The following is a 24,710-nucleotide window of genomic DNA, read 5'->3' on the forward strand; positions in this document are numbered from 1 at the left end:
ATTTTATAATGTTATAACTTATTTTCAGAGGCTATGGGAAGAGACCAATAGTGAGGAAAAGAGATTATACTCCAGTTTACTGGGATCATTATTTTGAACATGAGCATGATGTCAAAGTAGAAGGAAATGTATCCCTGTAGTATTTAAGACTTTGATTGTTTTGTTACAGTGAAACATGTTGAAAGTTATAAACATTTTATGTATATTTATTACAAAACTTAATCAGTACTATCATTTCATCTATTAGATAGTGTTAAATTCCTTTGAGATTCTAATTTTTTAGGGAAAATCTTTCAGAAAAGACAAGTAGCTGTTTAAAAATTATTATATTTGTGACATCATTTAACATGCTTTGTTTAAACAACATGTTTAACCGATTTATTTTAGATACCATTAATTATACAATTGTTTCAAATTTGAAAGTAAATACTTTATTTTCAATAGAGTACCCTCAATTCAGTTATGTGCCTTTTATGATAATTTACATGCATCTGGTAGTATTTTGTTTATTTGTTTGTTAGTATTGTTTTTTTTTCATGTGGCTTCATTTCTTTCTACTCATATTGTCTCTTTTTGACAAAGAAATTACTTGAAAATATAAGGTGCTGAGCCTGCTCACATGCATGACATGTTGTATTATAAAATATTTTGATGTACTTTCTTCCACTATTTATGAAAGAGGAGTAATAAATCTATAATCCAATGTACTCCGTGTACTCTTTAAATGAAAAAATGAAAAAAAAACTATTTTAGAATTTTCCTTAGCTTTTTAACAGACTTTCAGAGTGTATGAATGTGGTAAGGAAGGACCAGTCCTACTTTTTCTTCATGGAGGAGGTTTCTCTGCTTTATCATGGGCATTGGTGTCAGTAAGTATGACATATATAACATTCTGGTAGTAAGCTAAAAAAAATTCGGATAGAAACTAAAATGTCTTACTTTTTCTTCACTGAGAAGGTTTCTCAGCCTTATCATGGGACTTTTTGATAGTTCAAGTTACTTTAGTTTAATATTTATTTTGGATAGAAACCAACATGACCAATGTGATTAAGAAATAGTTCTGTTATTGATGATACTTTCCTGTTGAATGAACACTGAACATTAAGCAAGTAACAATCATCCAATCTATGTAACATCAAATTTTTTGTTAAATGAATGCAATTGGGGTGTCTCTTGTCTTTTTAAAATGGGAACTGTTTTAAGACTGAGATTACAAAATATGAAAAATATGTTATTTTAACAATCATATATTGGCATTTTTGTTTTTATTCAGAGTAACATATCACATTTAGTGACATGCCGATGTGCTGCTGTGGATTTGAGAGGCCATGGTGAGTTGTTACTCCAGTGTATGGGAATCAGCTATTAATTACTGTTTGCCTTTTTTATGTCATTATAACTGCTGGTGATTTTAATGGAGAGTATTAGCTATTTCTGTTATTGAACCATGTCATTTTATCATTGACATCTTTGTAAGAAAAAAAGAGGCATAAGGGACAGAACAGACAATAAAATATAATAATACAAAGATAAACTGACATCAAAAATTAAAAAATGATAAAAATCAATGAGAAGTTAAATAACATTCCACAAAAAGCTTAAAGACAACTTCAGTTTGATCAACATGAATCTCATAAAAAATAGAAGTGACCACAAGTGCTCAGGAAAGGTAAATAGTTTCGCTCTACATTAGATACTTGTCATGTTGCTCATTGTCATTACAAATAGGATGATAAGTCTCATTTAGTAATGTCACAATCAAGGAAAAGAGGAGGTAAGTGGGTCTTTGAAAGTTTGAACTAATCATCTTTTATTATGGTTTGATTATCTAGTTATCACCTTCTCAGGTTTTTAATTGGAATAAGATTTATTTGAAGTCTGAAGACCTCTTTAGGACTTACCAAGGCTGAGGCTAGGCCCATCTAGATATTAATAAGGCTGTCAGACACCAAAGACAAAGAAATCTCTGGATGATGTTGATTTACAAACAAATTTAAGAATTTAGATAATATAGAATTACTGTATCAAATTTATTGTGAAAATGAGAATAGATACAGCCAGAAACTCAACATGTTACCATAATGTGACATAAAACTAACAGTCTTGTCATAAATTGATTCTTTTAACAGAAAGTAAGCTAATGGTAGTTAGAATTTTAGGTAGAATCAATTTATGATAGGACTATTATTTTTATGTCACATTACATTTTTTGAAAAAAGACAAAAATGTGTTTGCTACTACCTACAGCTTTTATTTCCTGTTCAAGGTGGGAACCCTTCTGTTTGTAGTTGCAATGTGCTGGTTTTTTTATGTGTGTTTGGGCTTTAGGACATACATGTATGGTCTAGTTTGGTAAAGGGGTCAGTTTGTGTTCACATAAAACAGGTTTAAAATTACCACCATTTGGTGTCAAGATAATTAATTTTTGTAACCTGTTGCATTAGTAATTATTTATCTTAGCTACAAGCAGTAGAACTGTAACAACTCAGAGGGTTGTATTTTTTTTACTATCCTATCATATTTCTTTTGCACTCGGAACATGGTAGACCATGTATATCTGATTGCTTTTGTACATGTTGTATGAGTCTCTAACTTTCTTTAATAATAATAATGAAAATTTATAAAGCGCCCTATATAAAAAATAAAAATTACTCTAAGGCGCTGTACATACACATGGTAAATTAAAACAAATCAATGCCAATAACATAAAACATAAAAAAATCATCGTGTCAGATTCAAATACTGAAATAAAAAATGCCTACCATGAAATAAAAGGTCAATATACATGTTAAAACAAAGAATTAATAATTAACAATATAAACAATTATGTTCTATATTGTCAGGCCTGTTTCATAGTCATGCTTCAATGAATGTAAATTTTAAATTACATTTTGTAATGTCAGTTTTCTGATCTAGTGTATAAGTAAAAGCATACGTACAAATGACCTAGTGATACTCACTCCTATAGATATGATAGACATGTCTTAATAATGCAGACATTCATCCCATTATTAGGTCTTTCCACCTTTCCGTGGAAAGACCTATTGATTTTGTTCTGATTATTATTATTTTTTTTTTTCTTCCGCCTAATTTTTTTCTTGCGTAGGATTGATGTTTCAAAAGATGTCGCTTAGATATTTGGAATATGATATCTTAAAGCGTATGCGCTTTTAAAACTGACCACTGCGTAACCAAATACTTTACGTTGTAAGAGTTATCTCCCCAAACACTGTTTTTCTTGTGGCCACTACTCCTTCGCAACCGTAAAAGATTACGACAAATTTATTTTACCAAATTGCTCGTTACATCCTCAGGATGTTCTGTTTTATTTTGACCGAAGCCGTATAGAGATTCCATATGAGAGTTAGTTCCCCTTTTGTATTTGAAATTTTGAAATGTATTTTAAACTGGAAAACCATAAGTGATAGAGACCTAGGGTCTTTTGATTTGAGGTCGTTGGTCCAAAAAAATGAAAATAAGGTCAAGGTCAAAGGTCAAGGTCATATTATAAATTTTGATTTTGGCTTATTTTCACTTATTTTCAAAAGTCGTATAACTTATCGACAAGTTATTTTTACTAAATTGTTAGTTGCGACATGTCGTAACTTATATATTTTGGTTGAAAGGGTGCGTAGACAAAAAATGGGAGTTTTCGCCCCTCTTATGTTTAGAATTATGCGTAAAGTGATATTACTCATAAACCATACATATTAAGGAACTCGTGTCTTTAGGTTTGAGATCCTTAGTCTATGACCTTGAAATTGAGGTCAAGGTCATAGGTTAATTGGACGTTCTAGATTTTGACCTTTGCTCCAAATTCATATTTAGACATCATAAATCATAGGAACTGACATATCAACTGAATTTTTAATATTTTCACATCAAAATATTTTGTAAGTGGTGGAAAGACCCTCAATGGTTCTCTGAACAATTGGTTTTTAATTTTTCATGCTTTTGTACTGTAGTAGAGTATTTAAGATATTTCTGTGTTGAATGTTTTTTCTGACCCCTGCATATAACCCGGTCACATGTCTGTTACAGGAGACTCGGTCACAACAGATGATGGAGATCTTAGTTCTGAAACAATGTCTAGGTATGTAGTACTTTTATTATATTGATTGGTTGATTGGTGTTTAATTCCACTTTCAGCTCTATTGTGACTTTTTGTGGCAGTCAGTTTTATTGGCAGAAGAAGCAAGGATGCTGGAGAAAACCACTGGCATTTCTTAGTGGATTCATTTTGGTTTTTCACATAACAGTAACAAGATGTACTAACACACTGGAATCACTTCTGTTGATTTGAGTTGTTTTGTTTTCATGTCACATTTTGTAAATTAGCATCTCTTAAGAAACAGTTTTACAGAATGAAACAAAATTTGCACAGTTTTTTTTACAGTTCATAAGAATTTGTTACTCCATTACAGTGATAACTGTCATGTGATTTACTGTGAGGCATATATTTATTTTCAAGTTTTTAGTTTAACACAGGGGAGAGGAAGGGTTGAGCCCAAAACAACTTTAGGTTAGTTCAGTACTATGAGATCACTGAAGTGAAGTCACTATGTCAGTAACAACAAAACAGAAAATAAATAAATTAGGAGGCCAATACACAGTGTTCACCGTCCAATAGATTAGGGCTATGTGTCAAATTTTGCTAAATGGTATTCTAGACAAGTTGAAAATAAACTTCAGGGTTCTTAATCTGCATGATTAACATTGGTTTGCACAAAAATGGTAATGTTATCAGTTTTGTTTCTTAGTTTAATCCTTTGATCACTGAGACACTGACTAGAATACATGTTTTTTTTATACCTATTGGTATGTCTTTTAAGAATAAAAAAAAGGATTATGAGATTTTTGATTTGATGCTTTTTTTTGTTTTCAGTGATGTTGGCAATATAGTGAAGGCTTTATATGGAGAAGATCCACCACCTATTATACTGGTAGGACACAGGTGTGTACATAGATATCTCAATTTCTTAAATATCAATGCTGTCACAACACTTGCTATTTAATTTATTCATTTATTGAAACTTTATCACAGTCTTAGCCATATAGTGCTATTGTGCATTTCCTATTTTGTTTCTTAATCATAATCGTTTTCATAGATTCCTACGTATACTAAAGCATGGACTTTACCATTACTTTATTTTGTTATTTGGTAAGTATCTTATATCTTAAACTCCTCTTAAAACCCTTATTACAACTCTGTACAACTCAAAACCTTAGCAGTTTCCTTCAGAAATTATAGGCACATGGCAGTACACATTTATATCCCTTTGCATCCTTGGCATCTTTTCAGAATTTGATGTAATTTTCTCTGTATCTTTCACCATGTATTAAAGCCATTATGTACCTATAATTTTGTTTTTTATCTCAATTTCTGTACTCCATACTTTCTTCAGTGGCTGGTATAAAGTGAAAAGGGAGTCTTTCTGTTTCATTTGTTGATTGTTTTGTCCTCCTATTACTGTAAATTTAGAAATTATTGCAATGTTTTTATTTTTGCGAATAATGCGAAAGGTTTAACATCGCAGTAATTTAAACTTGTGTTTTGACTATTTATATATGAATTAAAGAAGATTTTTCTCAATACTGCAAAAACTAAAATTTCATTTTATTCTAAAATGACAAAATCACAATGATAAACGCATGCAATAATTTCTGAATTTACAGTAATTCTTTATGAGAATGAATTTTGGGATTTCTATTTGTAAATCATGGATTTTGTAAGTAGTGGAATCACTTTTTGTCAGCTACGCTCACAGTATAACAGGATAGGAGTTTTTTTCTCATGAATATTTGGTTGTAGATGATCAGTGATATTGTTGTCTTTTTTCAAAACTACCTCTACCCTTTTTTATTGGGAAAATATGCGTCATTTTCATCAAATTGGGAAATTTAAAGTAAACCATGAATTTGACTGAAACTTCAATTTACAGACCCATTTTCAAGAGTCAAACCCTGCTTTAAAATAAGACCCCATTGTGTCAGTGATGATACATAAATAGACCCTCAAATTTGCACATATAGTCATTTTAGACAAGAAAATTGTTTAAATGACTATGAGTGTTTTTCAGTTTGTATTCATGTACAATTACTACTGAGACTGCATTGTTTGGGAAAAGAGTTGTCTTTTTGGGAATAATTTTAAGCCATTTTTTTTCAAATTGGGATTTTTCTCCAGGGGAAAAAGCCTTTATTCTCCACTAATTAAAGGCAAACAATATCACTGAGATGATTTTGAATATTTTTGAATTCATATGTAGAAACAATCTTAGCTCAATAACCAAAACGTATTTAAACAGACAAGTAAAAAAATATCTTAAGAATGAACTACTAAGCTAATCAAAATGAAAATCATTGTCAAATTATGGACTGATTTTCTTTTATATTCAGACTAATGAAAAGATATTGACTTGGACATTTTTATGCCCCACCTACGATAGTAGAGGGGCATTATGTTTTCTGGTCTGTTCGTTCGTTCGTCCGTCTGTCCCGCTTCAGGTTAAAGTTTTTGGTCGAGGTAGTTTTTGATGAAGTTGAAGTCCAATCGACTTCAAACTTGGTACACATGTTCCCTATGATATGATCTTTCTAATTTTAATGCCAAATTAGAGATTTTACCCCAATTTTACGGTCCACAGAACATAGAAAATGATAGTGCGAGTGGGGCATTCGTGTACTGAGGACACATTCTTGTTAATTATCTATTGACAGTATGGGAGGTTCTATAGCAGTAAACACAGCCTTCAGACACCTGATTCCATCTTTAATTGGTCTGATTGTCATTGATGTAGTTGAAGGTAAGAAGATGTCTACCTGTTGTCTTTATAAAAGTGTAACTTAATTAATTTCTGTGGATTCCTTATTATTCTTTGGATACTATTTTGGGGGATTTCGTTAGTACAGGTGAACTAAGAAATCAAATGTTCAAGGAATGACAAATTTTCTATAGGCTTGTATCCAGACTTCTACAAAACCACAAAATAAAATATCCATGAATATGTAAGGTTTCCTTAATCCACAAAAATTGGTACCCACAAAAATAAATGAGCCCATGTATCAATCTTGTAATAGGCCTTGTTTACAGTTCAAAGCTCCTGGTGCAAAAAGGTAAAACTGGTGACAAATATGATTCACTATTGACACTAAGGTAATTTAATTTGGCTAATATTGATTGTAATAACAATATGTTGGTCTGAATATTTTTATTTCCTGCTATCTAGCTACATAGGGTAATTAAACAAATAAGACAAGCTGCAAACAATTTTCAAATGAAAAAATAGCATTGTTGACCCTAAACTTAAACAGATACTTAACTAAAAATTCTCTTTTTTACTTTGTATATTTTAACATATATTGGATAATAACAATCTGTGTCTTGATATTTATCTAATAATGAACTTATATAAAAAGCATAACGAAGTACTTCACAAAATATTTACATACAACATGCTATTATAACCTCTTTTGTAGTTCCTTTGCCTTATAACCTCAACTTTGATCTTATTAGAATTTAACATTGATGTGAGGACAAAATGATAGCATAAAGTATCTATAGGGTCAGCTTGATACAAATATTTAAAATTTTTCATTGATAAATACACACTTATTTTTTTAGTTTCATTTTTTCCAAACTTTTATTAAATTATTATCCTTTGATTTAAAAAATTGATATGGTTGATTAATTTTTAACTCTGTATCCTGCATCAGTACAAATGACCCTTTATAACAGTGTTTAAATATATATAGTAATAAAATATACAGATAGATTTTTATTCTTTAATGAATTTTAAATAAATTTAATTATTCAAGTTACTTCTACCAAGTCTTATAGTCATACTTTCTATATACAAGGTTATGACTTCTATGTACATTTATATAAGTAAAAAAATAGAAATAACCGTCTTTGGAAATTTTTACCTACCAGCATACTAGTCTTTTTAACTCTTGAAATAAAAATGTTTTCTCTTAAAGAATGCAGCTTTAGGAAGATCAGTTTACAGTTTCAATACTTTATGTATTTTTCTTTGACCATTAATTGATGGTTTGAACAAAACAAATAATGAGTTAAAACAGATTACATAAGTAGCATTCATTTATATGACAATAATTCTCTTTGGGAGGATATCATTTGATAAAGTATTTAGCATTTTGAAACTTTTTATACAATTTGTGTGTTATTGAAAAACCAAAGTATTGTCATATTACATTTACAAATGTGGACATGTTACAGTACAAACATTCAGATGTTGAAAGTACGTTCTCACAAGAATAATAAAAATGACATAAAAATGATGATAATGATGAAAGCAAATATATCTTCATGAGTTTTAAGTAACTATTTGCAATCATTTAGTTATTAAATAATTCAGCATCACTATATATACTGGATTCAATATTTACAATAGTTTGTTTTATATAATAGGAACAGCTTTGGAAGCTTTAACCAGTATGCAGAGTTTTTTGAGAGGCAGGCCTGCTGTATTTAAATCTCTGGAACATGCCATTGAATGGAGGTTAGTTCTTATACTTATATATTATGTGACAAGTAAAATAAGATTTAGTATTAGGACACTATGAAGGATAAAATAGTTCATGTTAATCACAGTTGGGACAATGTTTTGAAATAATTTCATAAATAAAAAATCATTCTTCGCATATAATTTTCAAAGGTAAAACATTTGGTTTTCATAACTGACACTGTTTTATCATGCATGTTTATAATTATATAATAGCATACAAAGCTTAATGAAAATGAGTCCTTAGGTTGAACAAAGATTTAAAAACTGGTAAATTTGAATTTAAGTAGTAGTGATATCCAAATTTATCGGCAATTCGTATATTTTCCCTTTGATCTTACTGCCTAATATTTTCGAGTATCAACGTACTGGCTGCACACATCTCTGAAAATATTAGGCAATACATTGTGATGTCATAATTACCGATAAACAGATTAATAGGTAGTTTCGTTTTTGATACCGACTATATCATGTGGAATATTTCTAAACTCGCCCTTTGGGCTCGTCTAGATATACCACATGATATAGTCAGTATCAAAAACGAAACTACCTATTATTCTATATATAACTTAAAAAGCAATGATAACATCAAGATACGATCTACAAATTATTCCAAATGTATGTCAACATTGAAAGATTTAATCTCACAATGAGTCTTAGGCAAATGGAATTGTAAGTTCTGTTATTTGATAGAATGTAAAAATGGATTTTTATATTATATTATAATTACAGTTTTCATATTATCTAAGTATCAACAAAACTTTTTATGAATCATATTAAACCATATACTATGTGTTTTTGTTTTAGTGTTAGAGCTGGACAAATAAGAAATGTAGAATCAGCCAAAGTTTCAATGGTTGGACAGCTTAAAAGGTATGAAGAATGTTTTATATCATTTGGATTACTTAAGGTGGTACCCAACACTTTCACTAAAGTTAATTTGGCTCGTTTAATTTTCATAAAATTTTGTCTTTGACCCTTTAACAAAAATATAAAAATTTCAAAAATTTTGAACCAACCGTTTTGTCAGAAAAATTACACTGGCTGACAAACACCAATTTTGATCATTGAGAAGCTTAATATTCCTTTTACGACACAACGTAATTAAAACGTTCAGCTGACTTTACAGAGTTATCTCCCTGTAGTGTTAGGTACCACCTTAAGTATAGTATTAACACATGTTCCTATCTATAAAGCATGTACAATTTAATGCAGAATGTATATGAAGGTCAAGACTAAATTGTCAATACTCATCTAACCCTAGATTTTACCATTGAAGTATACATACTGGCATCTGTATCTAACTTCATTGTCATTTCTTACCCAACAGTAAATTTTACTGTTTAAAAGCACTTCAAACAAAACAAAATAATGAAGTGTTATTTTCTTTTACTTTACTTTACTAACTGAATGCAATTCTAAACAGAATAAACATATGAAAGCATAGACATTTAATATATATGTCTCACAATGTTTGCCATATGGAAAATTGAAATAGGTCTTACTGATATTCATGAAAGATGCTCAGAATATTTTTATTATTAAGAACAACCATCTTATTTTGTTTTGTGTTGTAGCTGATAATGAATTTCCCTTCAGCCACTCATTGTTGGTTCCTCTGACTTTTTCCTTATGTTTAAGAATGTTTGAATTTCTTTTAGAAAATATTATTTTCAAAATATGTGAGCTTATAAAAGTAATTTATGTCTCACAATGGTAGGCATATGGTCTTACTGTAATTCATGCAAGATGCTCAGAATATTTTTACTAAGTACAATCATCTCATTTTGTGTTGTGTTGTAGCTGACAATCGAATTAGAATTCAGCACTTCTATGTTGTTTAATTTGACTTTTTTCGTATGTTTAAGATCATTTGATACATGATGTATTAAACCATCATTACAGCCCACATACAAACTTCCATCTTGTAGAGAAGTTATAGAGTTTGAATGTGATGGTAGTTTCGTGTTATATATTTTGTTATCAATATAATTGTACCAGCTTATTGTTCTACTATCTTTGCTCAATAAAGAACTACCGGTATCAATGAAGAATATTCTGTCACCAGAAGCATGTAACACACAAGGATCCATGCCTCCTTCTATTGTTGTTATTGTACATATCTGTCCTGTCTGATAATCAACACTCAGTAGTTCTCCCACACCACCTAATACTAACTTGTTGTTTATCATTGCAATGCCATTACCACTAAAAGTTCCAGGAATTGATATGGATTTAAGTATGTGTTTATTGTTTATGTCATACATCTCTACATAGCATCTGAACTGCAGTCCAACAGTAACAGCCACTATAGAGTTGTTCACTGCAGTTACAAACCATGGTTTTCCCTCTAAAGATATACAGTCTGTCTCTGATTCATCAGTGTTACAGATCATTAGTCTGTTCTCACAAGGTCGACAGAACACCAATCTACCATCATCCATCATCTTTACATCTGTTATCAATTCTCTCTCGCCAATACTGAGTAGTGACTTAAGATTGAGTTGTTGATGAAGGAAGAAGATATTTTGTCCTAGTTGATACTGATCTCTATGTTTTCTTCTTTGGTCATTACCTGAGTAGTAGATACAATACTGATACTAAAGAACAACTGTGAATGTATATTATATGTGCATATGTGCAAAATAATAAAGAATGGTCTGTTTAATTGTAATAAAACATGATAATAACTCAAAGGAAACATTAAAAACTCAGTTTCAGCTTTTAACGTTTTATCCTGAGCGCATACACATATATTTGTGAAGTGTTTAATCCAAATCATTGGAACTTATATAACAACTTGTTTATAACACAACCACACACTTATCACAATATACTCCATTTAATTACATCATTATGTGTTAGATTGCACTACCTTATTTGTTATGACAAAAAGTTGGACTTCTAAACCTTGTCATTTTATTTACAATAGATATAAAATTTGTTCTAATCAAACAAACTTGTTTGTTGGGATTAAAACCAGATGGATGTTATTTATATTATGATTTGTAATTATCAGTTGATGCAATCAAATACTCAGGGGTTAAAACATACATGTTTCATCAATTTGATGAGAGCATATGGAAATGTCAATATTTCATACTTCTTACAATTGACTGATCAATACACATAAAACTTGGAATGGAAATTATTTTCTTGAGTTGTCGACTCATTGATTATTACCCTACAACCTACAATCAGTTTTACCTTATTTAAAACTATATCCATCGTCAAATATTTATAATTTGAAAATCTATTAAAGTAACACCATTTACGGTAAATTCATTATTATTTGGTGGACGTAAATTTTCTCAATTTATATTTAACTGATTTCGTGAGTACAATAAACTCTTTTTTGAAATTTTGTATAATACCTATGAGGATTGATTTTACCTCACTGGAAATATTTTTCTGTAGAATGCATTTGTGTTAAAACAGTTTCATTTTGTTTTTCATGATAGATTGTCCACACTTTTTGGGTGTAAATTATTAAAGGTTGAATTATTTCCACAAATAACATTCAAATAAACCAAATTGTTAATGCACACACCAGCTAATACATGATACATGCTACTAAAAAGTTTTGTGAACGGTTTGACAATTTTAACAACTACAGTATTAATGATAAAACAATCTTTTAAAGAGAAAACAATAAGGAGATGTTTCCTTCACACAGTGAGGTGTGCCTTCTTCTGCTCTCAATTTTTTACACTTTAGAAGTATATTTCAAATACTAATGATGGAAAACAGATTTGATTAAAGATGAAAAGTTCAATTTGTCAAAAACTTGAAATATTTGTAAACTTACAGAGAGGAATGTTGATTTGTCTGCCACATTCACATGTCAAACCTTTCTGTAGGAGTTCCTAGAAATGAAAAAAAACTCTTCTATTATAATTGAAGTAAAAAAAATAATGGGGAGATAACTCATTACAAGTTTTTAATGGCAAACCAGATGCTCTGCAGGGCACAGTTTTATACGACCGCAGAGTTCGAACCATGAACAGTTGGGGCAAGTATGGACACAACATTCAAGCTTAATACAGCTCTGAATTTGGATTGTGATTAAATAGATGACACAACATAGGTTTCTGACACAGAATGAATTTGGTCTAAGAACTTAAACTTAAAAACTTAAAAATTTTAAATTGGACATTTACCTAGTATGGTTCAATATCCAAAATCTAAATACATTGTTAGATTCAGCATATCAAAGAACCTCAAGAATTCAATTTTTGATGAAATCAAATAAAGTTCAATTTTGGACCCTTTAGACCTTAATGTGGACCAATTTGATCACTGGGCCCAAATATCAAAAATCTAAATACATGGTTAGATTCAGCATATATCAAAGAACCCCATATATTCAATTTTTGTTGAAATCAAACAAAGTTTAATTTAAGACCACGATTTGGACCAACTTGAAAACTGGGCCTATAATCAAAAATCTAAATACATGTTTAGATTCAGCATATCAAAGAACCCCAAGGATTCAATTTTTGTTGATAACAAACAAAGTTTAATTTTGGACCACGATTTGGACCAACTTGAAAACTGGCCTCATAAGAAAAATCTTTATGCATGTTTAGATTCAGCATATCAAAGAACCCCGAGGATTCAATTTTTGTTGAAATCAAACAATGGATAATTTTGGACCCCGAATTGGACAAACTTGAAAACTGGGCCCATAATCAAAAATCTAAGTACATGTTTAGATTCAGCATATCAAAGAACCCCAAGAATTAAATTTTTGTTGAAATCAAACAAAGTTTAATTTTGGACCCCGAATTGGACCAACTTTAAAACTGGGCCCATAATCAAAAATGTAAGTACATGTTTAGATTCAGCATATCAAAGAACCCCAAGAATTCCATCTTTGTTAAAATCAAACTAAGTTTAATTTTAGACCCCTTTGGACCTTAATGTAGACCAATTTGAAAACGGGACCAAAAATTAAGAATCTACATACACAGTTAGATTCGGCATATCAAAGAACACCAATTATGCAATTTTTTATGAAATCAAACAAAGTTTTATGTTGGACCCTTTGGGCCCCTAATTCCTAAACTGTTTGGACCAAAACTCCCAAAATCAATCCCAACCTTCCTTTTATGGTCATGCACCTTGTTTTTTTTTAATTTCATAGATTTCTGTTTACTTATACTAAAGTTATAGTGCGAAAACCAAGAAAAATGCTTATTTGGGCCCCTTTTTGGCCCCTTATTCCTAAACTGTTGTGACCAAAACTCCCTAAATCAACCCAACCTTCCTTTTGTGGTCATAAACCTTGTGTTTAAATTTTATAGATTTCTATTTACTTAAACTAAAGTTACAGTGCGAAAACCAATGTGTCTTCCGATAACGACGACAACAAAGACGATGCCAACGTCATACAAAATTTTGACAAATTGTTTAACAGACAACCTTCAATATAAACTATTTTTTCAAATACTATGTATACAATATTTTTCAATAACGCAGATATTAATTGTAGTTCCAAAATGTTCTACTTGAAACCATAATGTGTTTAGAAAGTGTTTTTTTTTTTAATTAAATATACAACTGAAATGGATTTATGAAATGAAAAGGAAGGGATTGAGTGACTCAAACTATTTACATTTTCAAAACCCATTAAAGAACAGTATATTTATTATTGTTAATCATCTTCAAGTCACTGTGTGGAGACTGCTTACAACTTGTGCAAATTAAGACAGCTTATAGGATCATTATAAACAATTGTTAAATAGATGAATAAAATGCCTGGATTTCAACACATATAGAGACTTTTGAAAAGGCAAAGAAGTCAAATAATTACTATAAAAATTTGCAAGCCATTTTGTTTATCAGTAAATTATGATTTACCTTAAGAAGATCATTTGTTTGCTGAACTGATGTTTCTATTCCTTGGATGGAAGTTCCCATTCCTTGAACTCTTGTATCCATTCCTTGAACTGCTGTATCCGTTCTATGAACTGCCAAGTCTATTCCTTGAACTCTTGTATCCATTCCTTGAACTGCTGTATCCATTGCCTGAAAAACTGTCTCTGCAGAACTGTTCAGTCCACTTAATGAAGAACTGACAGCTTGGATGGACGAATGAACACTTTCCATGGTTGACTTTATCTTCAATAAAAAAATATATAATACACTCTTGAAGGTCTTGATTTCTTTTTATTGGTGGACAAGCATAATTAATTGTATTACACATAAATGCATATGACACAAGTGAATTTAATTTCTAAAATTTTCAATTGGAAATAAAGTGATTTTCTTTGAGCTGTTCAAAGTTCTTTAATAAGGTCATGAATAATAAAAGCTTTTCCCACTTAAAAAAATAATGTACATTATAAATTAAACAGTACATAGAAATTATACCTCTTCTATCTGTTGATGAAGATCAAGGAGGAATGTGAAGTATTTTTTACATAGTGACTCATCTAGTGGTCTGTGTTCTATCCTAACAAGATCATCTTGTTTGGTTGGATCAAGTCTCAGGACATATGTGACTAAGTCTGGCCATAAGGTGTTGTATTCAGTTTGGGTAATACAACCTGTCGTATTATGACTCAAGTAATCATTCTTGTATTGTCGTAACAGTTGAACAGCTTCCAATTCTTGTTGTGATAGTTTACAACAGTTTAATAAAATTAAACTGGAAAGGCTGATATCCAGTTCATTTAGTTGAACAGGATTAGCACTGAATTTACAGTGACAGTTGTGGATTCCTGGTCCTGGATTTTCAGAATACAACTTGTTCCATTGGCAGTAAACCAAAGGCAATGCAGAAGGGTTATGGCAGTTTGGTTTGTCTTTACAACACCAAGAGTTTCTGTGTCGAAGGTGAAATAGGGTGTGAATGACTTGTTGACTGTTGATAAATGCCTGAAGGGATCCAAACCCACCAGTTGTAAAGTCATGCTCTATCCTTTGTTGAAACAAAGGAGTCACAACTTCTAAAATGACAGATCCAACCACCAAGTATCTACGTTGATCTTCTCTGTCCATCCTTCAATAAATTGAAAACAGTGTAAACAATGCTCATGATGCTTAATGTTTTGCTTTTAATTTCTGTTGCATATCTTCAGATATTCATCATAAAATCATTAAGGAAGATCATTATTGGTTTTTTTTATAACTGATGGTTACCTTCAAAAATCTAATATCCATGCAATGAGATAGACTTCATATATATATTTTTTTTAAATAATGCAATAAACCTATAATAAGCAGTGGTTTTGAAGTTTATGGAAGTACACCACTAATTCATGGTCCCATTGCTTTCTATGTTAAATTCCTCCGTTTCAAGCAGGCACACCTCTTTTGTTTTAAGTTCAAATAAAGTGGCAATCATTGCATTGCAAAGCAACACTTTATGGTGTTTTGTACTGACAAAATCAACATACCTTTAATTGCATATAACAAAGAACTGGTTCCCAGAACTTCGGATGTACCCAAACAGGTACTTCAGATCTGACAAACAGACAAAATGTACCCTCTTTTTAAAATTTGATGCAGTTTTTTTAATATTTAAAATTAAAGTCCAAAAGTGTTCTACAATGATCACCAGTCCTTCTGCTTTCATTTGATACCAAAAATACCTAAATATTCTACATATTTTGAAGGTTACTCTCATGCGTAGGAACTATTTTGTGTAAAATATGTACTACTTTCTGGTAGGTGCTTTCTGGCCGGGCCCGAATTAGTGACACACACCTTATGTGCTTGAGACAATATCTTATTGTGTACCTTGGAAAAGTTTATTTCAGGAAAGCATCTCTAAACTATCATCCTCAATTGTATTAATTTACTAATTGACCCAGTATCGATTGAATTACAATTACAAAAAAGAAAGTAGATTGCATTAAAAAATTGTCAGCTTTAGAAAAGATATGAATTAAACATACTTGTTTTTGTATGAGTGAAGATATATTACAAATATATTGTTATTTATATACTTATTACATTTTATTGTAGATAAAACAAAAAAAAAAGTAGGTCACATAGAAATAAAATGTCTGAATTGGGCTTGTGGTTAACAGTTAATGCAATCACAAGTTCACATTTTAAAATTCTATTAATTTAAGATGTAATGTTTTGAAAATATTGAAAAGTTAATTTTGTTCACACCACTTGTCTTACCTTTGTCTTGGTTATCTCATTTCTTTTAATATTTCTGCATCTTGATAACACAACCTCGGGCTGGAAACAGGAAATTCCCTTTACTATTTATAGTACAAAAATGTACCATAAAGAAGATCACATGATTAAAATTAATGTAAACAGTTAAGTAAGGAGGGAAATTTAAAACTAAAATTGAAAAATTGTGGAAGATATATATTTTATTACAACTAATATTAAATCATTCAATTAGTTATTTGGTTTGAAATATCACAAATAAAGGAAACAGTAGTATACTACTGTTCACTATTCATAAATCAATTGAGAGAAAATAAATCCGAGCAACAAACTAAAACCAAGCTACAGATCAAATTCAATCCAACAGGTTTTTTTGTATAAGTTATGGTCTATTGCTGGGGCAATTTCTTGAGCATGTTGAGGATAGCATATTATTGCAATTTTCTGTTTGTAATATATATCTCAATTAGATGCATTGTATTAAGTATGAATCTAAGCATATGAAGTTAAAGAATGAGTTTTGAGTTTTTATACCCCACGCTACGGGTTGCAGAGGGTATAATGTTTTTTACCCGTCCGTCAGTCCGTCAGTCCGTCCACCAGTCCGTCAGTCCGTCCGTCAGTCTGTCCATCATTCCTTCAGTCCGTCCATCAGTCCTGTTTCTTTCATGGCAACTCCTCTCAAACCAAACAACAGAATTTGACGAAACTGTTTTAGATAATAAGGAAAAACTACATTGATGTGCATATCGACTGGAAATTGCAATTCAACTTTTTTCTAGGAGTTACGCCCCTTTGAACTCATTTACTTTAATGTACTACTGCAACAGTTTGTCATTGCAACTCCTCTCAAACTAAACAACAGAATTTCACGAAACCTTTTAAGATAATAAGGACATACTATGTAGTTGTGTATATCGACAGGAAATTGCGATTCATTTTTTTAGGAGTTACGCCCCTTTGAACTTATTTACTTTGATGTACTACTGCAACAGTTTGTCATCGCAACTCCTATGAAACCACACAACATAATTTCACGAAACTTTGTAGATAATAAGGACATACTATGTAGCTGTGCATATTGACAGGAAATTATGATTCAATTTTTTTTCTTATACAATTTATTTTTCTTACACATATTTTATTTCTCCAATGACAATGTGGGGTGTGGGGTATGTGAGGGCGCTCACTAAGGTTCTTTAATTTTCTGGTGCTGTGAAATTACCTGAAGTTGTTATACAAATAAGTTTTAGGGAAATTAAACCCTGCTACTTCTAGTGTTAAATTGTCACCCCATTTGGCAATATCTGCATCTGAATATATTACAAGTTATGAATTTAATGAAGGTAAATTCATGAATGCATCAGTGACAACTTTATGCTTGTCTCATTTAAATGTAAAGTCACCCAAGGTATGGAAGGGTTACATTTCAGTCATTAGGGTATTGTAATTCTCCTGCTTTTACTCAAAGGATTTTATCTTTTATTGTTCCAACTCATCAATACAGTTTAAATTTTACATAGAGCTATTTAATCATGTAGTTAAGAGATCAGCACTGTTAAGACTGAAATGCTTTTTTTTGTGAAGCAATCTTAGATTTATATCTCTGAGCTCCGTCTGAGCAATTCTAATTCCATGATGAAATATTTTTTACCCTTGTTCTTTGTATTTATAAGGAATCATCATGATTATAAATTAGTACAAGGAAAAGTTAGATATTTCAAAAAAATGAAATTACCTATGACCAATTGCAAGAAAATGTGTTGACTTGTAATTGAGTGTGCTGTCAGCTGATTGCAACCATCAAATGTGAAAAAAAGACTGTACATTAAAATCAGCATAATGGTTCAAAGCCAGAAGTTTCATGGTTGGCTTGTTAAAGCAGTGAAATTTCTAATAATAGTAAATGTAATTTTTGTAAAACAGAAGACGAAGATTACTTACAATTCTTTATTACATGTTCTTTTTAAGAGTTTTTTTTGTATAAAGTGGAAAATCTTCTTGCACAAATCAATTTTAAAAATAAGATATCAGTTGGGACAATTCTAGGATGCTTTGACACATAAAGATAATTTCTTTCAAACTTAATTATTTTCTAGATTAGACACAGCAGAAACAGCTACCTCACAACTTGATCATGAACACGAGATGGAAGTTGTCACATCAACAAGTGATACCATAGCGGAAGTGGATGAGGAGGAGGAGAATGGGGAAAGTGAAACATCTAAAAATAGCACAGACCGGTTACAGAGTACAGACAAATTAACCTCAGACACACCGGAATCTTCTACAAAACCACAGCAACACACAGAAAGTTTAAAAAAGCCTGAAAGCTCTGTATGTTTTTATGATATTGATAAAGACATTAGGAAAGGGATTTAATTATTATTTAGAAATAGAAAGTTTTTTGTAATAAAGTATATACATGCAAGGTTTAGGACTTGATATAAAGAAAAATCTTATAAATAAGTTAAGTCTCAAACGATAAGCCTGATGCCTTAAAATAAATACTCTTTATAATCAGTCAAATGACAATGATTTTGGCTTAATACCTTAAATTTTGAAAAACTGATACTTTCTGGTTGCTGAATCATATTAATTCATATATATGTATATCATTTTCTCAAAATACAAGTTAAGGGAAAACAAATTTATTGTCAACATTATTTTTTTTTCAGACCAAATATACGTGGAGGATAGATTTGGGTAAAACAGAACCTTTTTGGAAAGGTATATATCTGTAGATCAACCATCCTTTATTATATATTTTTTATCCAACATATTATAGGGTTTTTTGTTGTTGGCATATTTGATCAATTACACCATTTAATTTATATTTTCATATAAAATTGTAAAAAACTAGTAGATTTGAGAATTTAAAAAGCTCGATCCTAAAAAGAATACAAAAATCACATTATCATCTGTGAAGGGCTTTTTATTTGAAAAGGTTAATAACACATCTGTTTTTCCTTTAAATGTTTTATTAATAAAGTGTTGAGAAATGTCTAATTATTGTTGTTTTATATATATATATTGCTTTGTTATACATGTATCAATTGGGATATGTTAATGCATAAATAATTTTATCTCTTCTGTATGCATTTGAATCTATAGTGACAAGTTTGATCAATATTGATTTACAACCAAAACATTGATTTAATTTCTCTCAATAATTTCTTAACATATCTTGAAATAGTGCACTATGCATTTTGCATTATATCATAAGAGGAACAGATTTTACCAGTATGACAAGTTGACTACAATTTTTATCAACTAATAATCTAATTTTGGAAGTAACGCATCTTCTGATTGGCTGACCTGATTTTGTTATCAGCCTATAGACATAATTAAGTCATGTGACTGTGACGTCATCAACGTTTTTTCATAATATTCTACGGTTTAAAATGGAATTTAGAAATAAATTATAAGAAATAATTTGCATGTTATTCAGTGTGCACCAAATTTTTTATGTTATTTCTTCATAGTCAGAAAAAATGTTACAGTCATTCCTTAAATATTTGAATTATTTCCAAATTTTGGAATGATCTGCAAATATGTATTTCTAAGTTAGAAGATTTAAATATTTTAGTATTGATAACTATTCAAATGAATGGATTTGTGTTGTAGAATCTACATTTTGTTTTAACTCTGATGCTATATATTTAGATATTTTTTTACACATATTAGTTCATGATAGCCTATCTTTATATTGTAGGCTGGTTTCAAGGACTATCAGAAAAGTTTTTATCATGTGATTGTCCCAAAATGTTATTATTAGCAGGTATATTGATTAAGGAGATTTATTTTCATCTAACACTTGTTAATTTATAGTATAAGTTGTATGTTGCAAGATTAATATAAAAGAAGTAAAAGTACTTTTTAATCTCATTTTCTTTAGTTCTTCATTTAAAAAATGATAAAGTGCTGCAAAAAATAACAAAATAATGTTCAGATATCAAGACCAAATAAGTGTATGTATGTTTAACCTGTTGAGATGCTAAATAATGAGTAAGTGATATATTTATACAGTAGCAGTCTGTTATCTGATACAAATATTGCTTTGTTGTAGGAGTGGATAGACTAGATAAAGAACTGACCATAGGTCAGATGCAGGGTAGGTGTAGTCAACATTATTAACAGTAATTGGTGTGAAAAGAACAACTGTTATCCGTAACTCATTTATTTTTTATTTTAAAGACATCACAAAAAATGATAGTTTTTAATAATGACTTGAATTCCACACAGAGAAAGAAATTAAGAACCTTCAAAGGAAGTTCAACACATAGATTGTTAATTTAAAAGACTGATTATCTTATTGATGAGAAAAATTTAAAGAAATAAATCTGATTATGCCGAAATATCATTATTCAAAGAAATAAAACTGCTGTTGCTGAAAGATAACTATTTCATAAAATGCATCAACTATGACTGGAGTGAATAAGACATTAAGTACCATTTGAGTTCACTTAAAGCATGTTAAGGGTATTATTTGGACGTCATCAACACCCAAATTTTTGAATTAATGATAAATGCTTTGAATATGGATTGTGTCCAAGTTTCTATAACAGAGGGGCAAAAAAACACCAGAGATGCATTCCAACTCAAAAAATGAAAATAATCGAACAACGTCATGGCTAAAAAAAAAAAGACAAACAGACAAACAATAGTACACAAAACACTACATTGTAAAATAAAGACCTAAAGCAACACGAACCCCACCAAAAACTGAGGGTGATCTCAGGTGCTCCAGAAGGGTAAGCATGTCCTGCTCAACAAGAAGCACCCATCATGTTGCACATGTTAGAACAAACCCAGTAATAAATTGGTAGGTCACATTCAGAAAAAAGGGGAGAAAAAAATGTCATTTTAAAAGAAAAAAAAACCTAAATCAGTGTGAATGGAGTATCTGTCTCACAAATTAATTAATCATTTCACTTCTGTTCTATTCAATTAAATTAGAAAGAACTTGCACGCCACATCACCTCATTTTCAAATTATTTTTTTTTCAGGAAAGTTCCAGATGCAGGTTTTACCTCAGTGTGGTCATGCTGTGCATGAAGATAGTCCAGATAAGGTAAATGATAAAAACTTATAATAGTTACCAGTCTAATGATTGTTTATGCCAGACATGCGTTTTGTCTATAAAAGACCACTGTAAGTTCAGAAATTATTGCATGCATTTATTATTTTAATAATGAAAGAATAGACAAAAATGCAAGATTAATTATTTTAGGTTGAAGAAAATCTGCAAACAGAGATATGTATCAGATTTCAGAATGTGAGTTATTATTAATGCAATACTCACTCATTCGCATCATTTGTAATAAAATAAAAGTAATCAGCTACACTCTAATCATTAGTTCATATAATATAAAAATGAAAATTGAGAATGAGAATGGGGAATGTGTCAAAGAAACAACAACCCGACCATAGAACAGACAACAGCAGAAGGTCACCAATAGGTCTTCAATGCAGTGAGAAATTCAGGCACCTGAGGCATCCTTCAGCTGGCTCCTAAACAAATGTTCAGTGATAATGAGGCCATACTAAACTCCAAAATATATGCTCTATTATCATTTTATAAATGTAATAATCTTATTTTCATCCCACCTGTAGGGCCTTTACAAATGTATTTATGATAAATGTAGGATAGATGAGAAATGGCATGATTTTGTTTTTTTCTGTTATAGGCACCTAGACTTAAATTTTTGACAACCTTGCATACCACCTGTATCCACTATGAAACTTTAGAGACGTTGGGTCAGCAGTTCTTTATTTAATTTTTTTTTCTGTTATAGGTAGCAGATGTTCTTGCCACGTTTATGGTCAGATATAAAGTTGCTGAAGCTACTCATAATTTTGAAAGGTATTATATTTGTAGTTGTGTAATGTAAAGTTATTTGTTTAAGAAATAATTGATGCAAGCTATACTTTATTGTAGTTTTAACATTGGTAGGCATTATATTCATGATTATTTTTGCCCGAGCAATAGTGAGGGCTAAAATAACACGAATATAAAACCTACCCATGTTAATACTACAATAAACTATAGCTTGCATCAATTATTTCGAACAATTAAGGTAATTTCTATGTTCGATGTTTATAAGTGTGGAACGATTGTGTAGGCAATGTGATTTTTCAAAGGAGGGAGTTTTAAACAGCCAGCATGAACGGTTTTTGTATCTAGGTCAAATATGTCAATTTGGAATTGCAACATGTTACAGTCATAATAAATGAATTAGTAACATCATGTGCACCATTTAAGAGTTATGAAGCGTTTTAAGTTAATGAAATCATCAAATGCATGCCAATTTGATAAAATTCATTATTCTGAAGTAGTCAATATACACATGTGCAAACAAATTTTCTTGGATTTAGAGCATGGGTTTATTCATAAAGCGAATGAAGCAAGTCATATTAGAATTAAATACAACCTGAAGAGTTCAGTCTGACAGTTTTGTTAGACATTTTTCACAAGAGGAGTACAAAACACAAAATATAACAACTTCAGCTTACAACTGAAGACCATTCCTTTTAACAAATTCAGGAAGATGATTCAAGTTCTTACAGCAAAAGCAGCAATATGCAATTAAAAAATGTACACAGGACACCAAGGAGACTATCAAAACTATAAATTGAATCATTAGAAAAACAGACAATGTATTGACTAAAGCAAAATTGTCAAAAAAACAAAACAGTAAAACCCGACACAGAAAACTATAAAATAATTCACACAAACCCTACTAATACGTGAACAGTAATCTTAGATGCTCCAGATGGGTGTAAGATCTTGCTGCACTAGTAATACAAGTAATCTTGAGAAGAAATGTAAAAGCAATTAGAAGACTTCAAAGAGTAAATTGTGAAGGTGAATTTGATTTGCGTTTTGTACTTGTTATGTTCCAAAGGAAATTTTGAATAATAAGTCAAAACTTTTAAAATCCAAAAGATCTCTTTATGGTCTTAAGGCTTTTGTAAGACTTCTTGGCACCCACAATATATGAACTATGAAAGTTCTTGAAAAGTTGTCTACTATATTGTCACACTTAACACAATCATTGTGGTTTTGTACTAAAATTGTGTACACACTTTATAAATAAAAGAAAGCAACATTTACATTGGTACAATTTACAATGAAATCTAAAAATTATTCGAAGATTTTTCTGGATTCGTTAATGATAAATGATAATATCAGTGAGGAACAACTATAAACTTTTTTTTAAAGGCTTTTTGAAATGTTGCATATTTATTTTATTGTTGTGTTATTAGATTGTAATTTTCTTTTCAGAGCATTTCCAGGATGTTGAATACTGGATGACAGCTTTAAGAATTTCTCATGTAGATAGGCAAAGTAACCTTTCAAACTTGTTGGAATTGGATTCATAATTGTTACAGCATGCATGTGCCTTTTCATGTTAGTTGGCGATAAAAGGCTTAGATCAAACGAGATATAAAATCCATATGGTTATATCACAAATGAACAGTTGATGATCTTTCAATTTGGAATTTGATCAATTAAATGGCAATAGCTTTTTGTTAGCATTTTTTGTAAACCTGTTTCTTCAGGAGGTAACACTCAGACAACTTGTTAAGTTTCTTGAAAAGTAAGAAGGCAAAGGTTTATGATATTAATCCAGATAAATGTCCTTTTAAGAATTTTTGTTAGAATCTAGAATGAGTATTTTTGCACTGCAAAATGTGCATACCTAACTGGTTATTATAATCCAGTTTGGCAAAAGATTTATAGTTATATTTGTATGTTCAATTCATTTCATTACATTAATGTAATAGTTTTAACCAAGCATTTGAATTTTTATAGAGAAAAATTGTCTATTTATTATTATCATATAACACAATTATTCTTTGTACATGTTGTAAGCAGTCTGCTTAAAAAAGGAAGTTTTTATTTTGGTTGTGCTTCTTTGTAGAACATCCATTTTGTCATTTACTTTTGATGCTTTAGACATAGATATAGGAAGATGGGGTGTGAGTGCCAATGAGACAACCCTCCATCCAAATAACAATTTAAAAAAAAAAAAACATTATAGG

The 24,710-nt window shown here is 30.4% G+C and overlaps 2 protein-coding genes across 5 annotated transcripts in view; one reads left to right on the forward strand and one right to left on the reverse strand.

The window, feature by feature from the left end:
* LOC139485553 (uncharacterized) overlaps positions 1-16,749 on the reverse strand; it is a 38,943-nt gene extending 22,194 nt beyond the window's left edge. Inside the window, exons 1-6 of one of the 4 annotated variants that reach the window (XM_071270120.1) lie at positions 16,665-16,749; positions 14,901-15,531; positions 14,388-14,648; positions 12,334-12,391; positions 10,355-11,100; positions 9,962-10,127 (exon numbers count right to left, since the gene is read on the reverse strand). In XM_071270120.1, coding sequence (XP_071126221.1) covers positions 10,050-10,127; positions 10,355-11,100; positions 12,334-12,391; positions 14,388-14,648; positions 14,901-15,530 — 1,773 coding nt within the window. In that variant the 5' untranslated portion in view covers position 15,531; positions 16,665-16,749 and the 3' untranslated portion in view covers positions 9,962-10,049. Of the gene's footprint in view, positions 1-9,961; positions 11,101-12,333; positions 12,392-14,387; positions 14,649-14,900; positions 15,568-16,664 lie in introns of those variants that run through there. The other 3 variants (XM_071270117.1, XM_071270116.1, XM_071270118.1) reach the window with 3 other exon arrangements.
* LOC139485555 (protein phosphatase methylesterase 1-like) lies at positions 1-24,098 on the forward strand. The gene is made up of 15 exons (XM_071270123.1): positions 1-128; positions 777-869; positions 1,274-1,331; positions 4,042-4,093; positions 4,886-4,954; positions 6,721-6,806; positions 8,432-8,522; positions 9,333-9,398; positions 18,761-18,998; positions 19,340-19,391; positions 20,377-20,442; positions 20,731-20,775; positions 21,671-21,735; positions 22,460-22,527; positions 23,950-24,098. The coding sequence occupies exons 4-15, from the start codon at positions 4,086-4,088 to the stop codon at positions 23,966-23,968; spliced, it is 873 nt and encodes a 290-aa protein (XP_071126224.1). The 5' UTR covers positions 1-128; positions 777-869; positions 1,274-1,331; positions 4,042-4,085; the 3' UTR covers positions 23,969-24,098.
* The last annotated feature ends 612 nt before the right edge of the window (positions 24,099-24,710 follow it).

This window comes from Mytilus edulis, chromosome 8 (genome assembly GCF_963676685.1).
Source record: "Mytilus edulis chromosome 8, xbMytEdul2.2, whole genome shotgun sequence".
Lineage (NCBI taxonomy): Eukaryota > Metazoa > Mollusca > Bivalvia > Mytilida > Mytilidae > Mytilus > Mytilus edulis.

Excerpts from the sequence above, each read along its gene's own strand:
- LOC139485555 (XM_071270123.1), top strand. Across the intron at positions 9,399-18,760 it reads ATGGTTGGACAGCTTAAAAG|ATTAGACACAGCAGAAACAG; the intron begins GTATGAAGAATG and ends ATTATTTTCTAG. Across the intron at positions 20,776-21,670 it reads GACCATAGGTCAGATGCAGG|GAAAGTTCCAGATGCAGGTT; the intron begins GTAGGTGTAGTC and ends TTTTTTTTTCAG.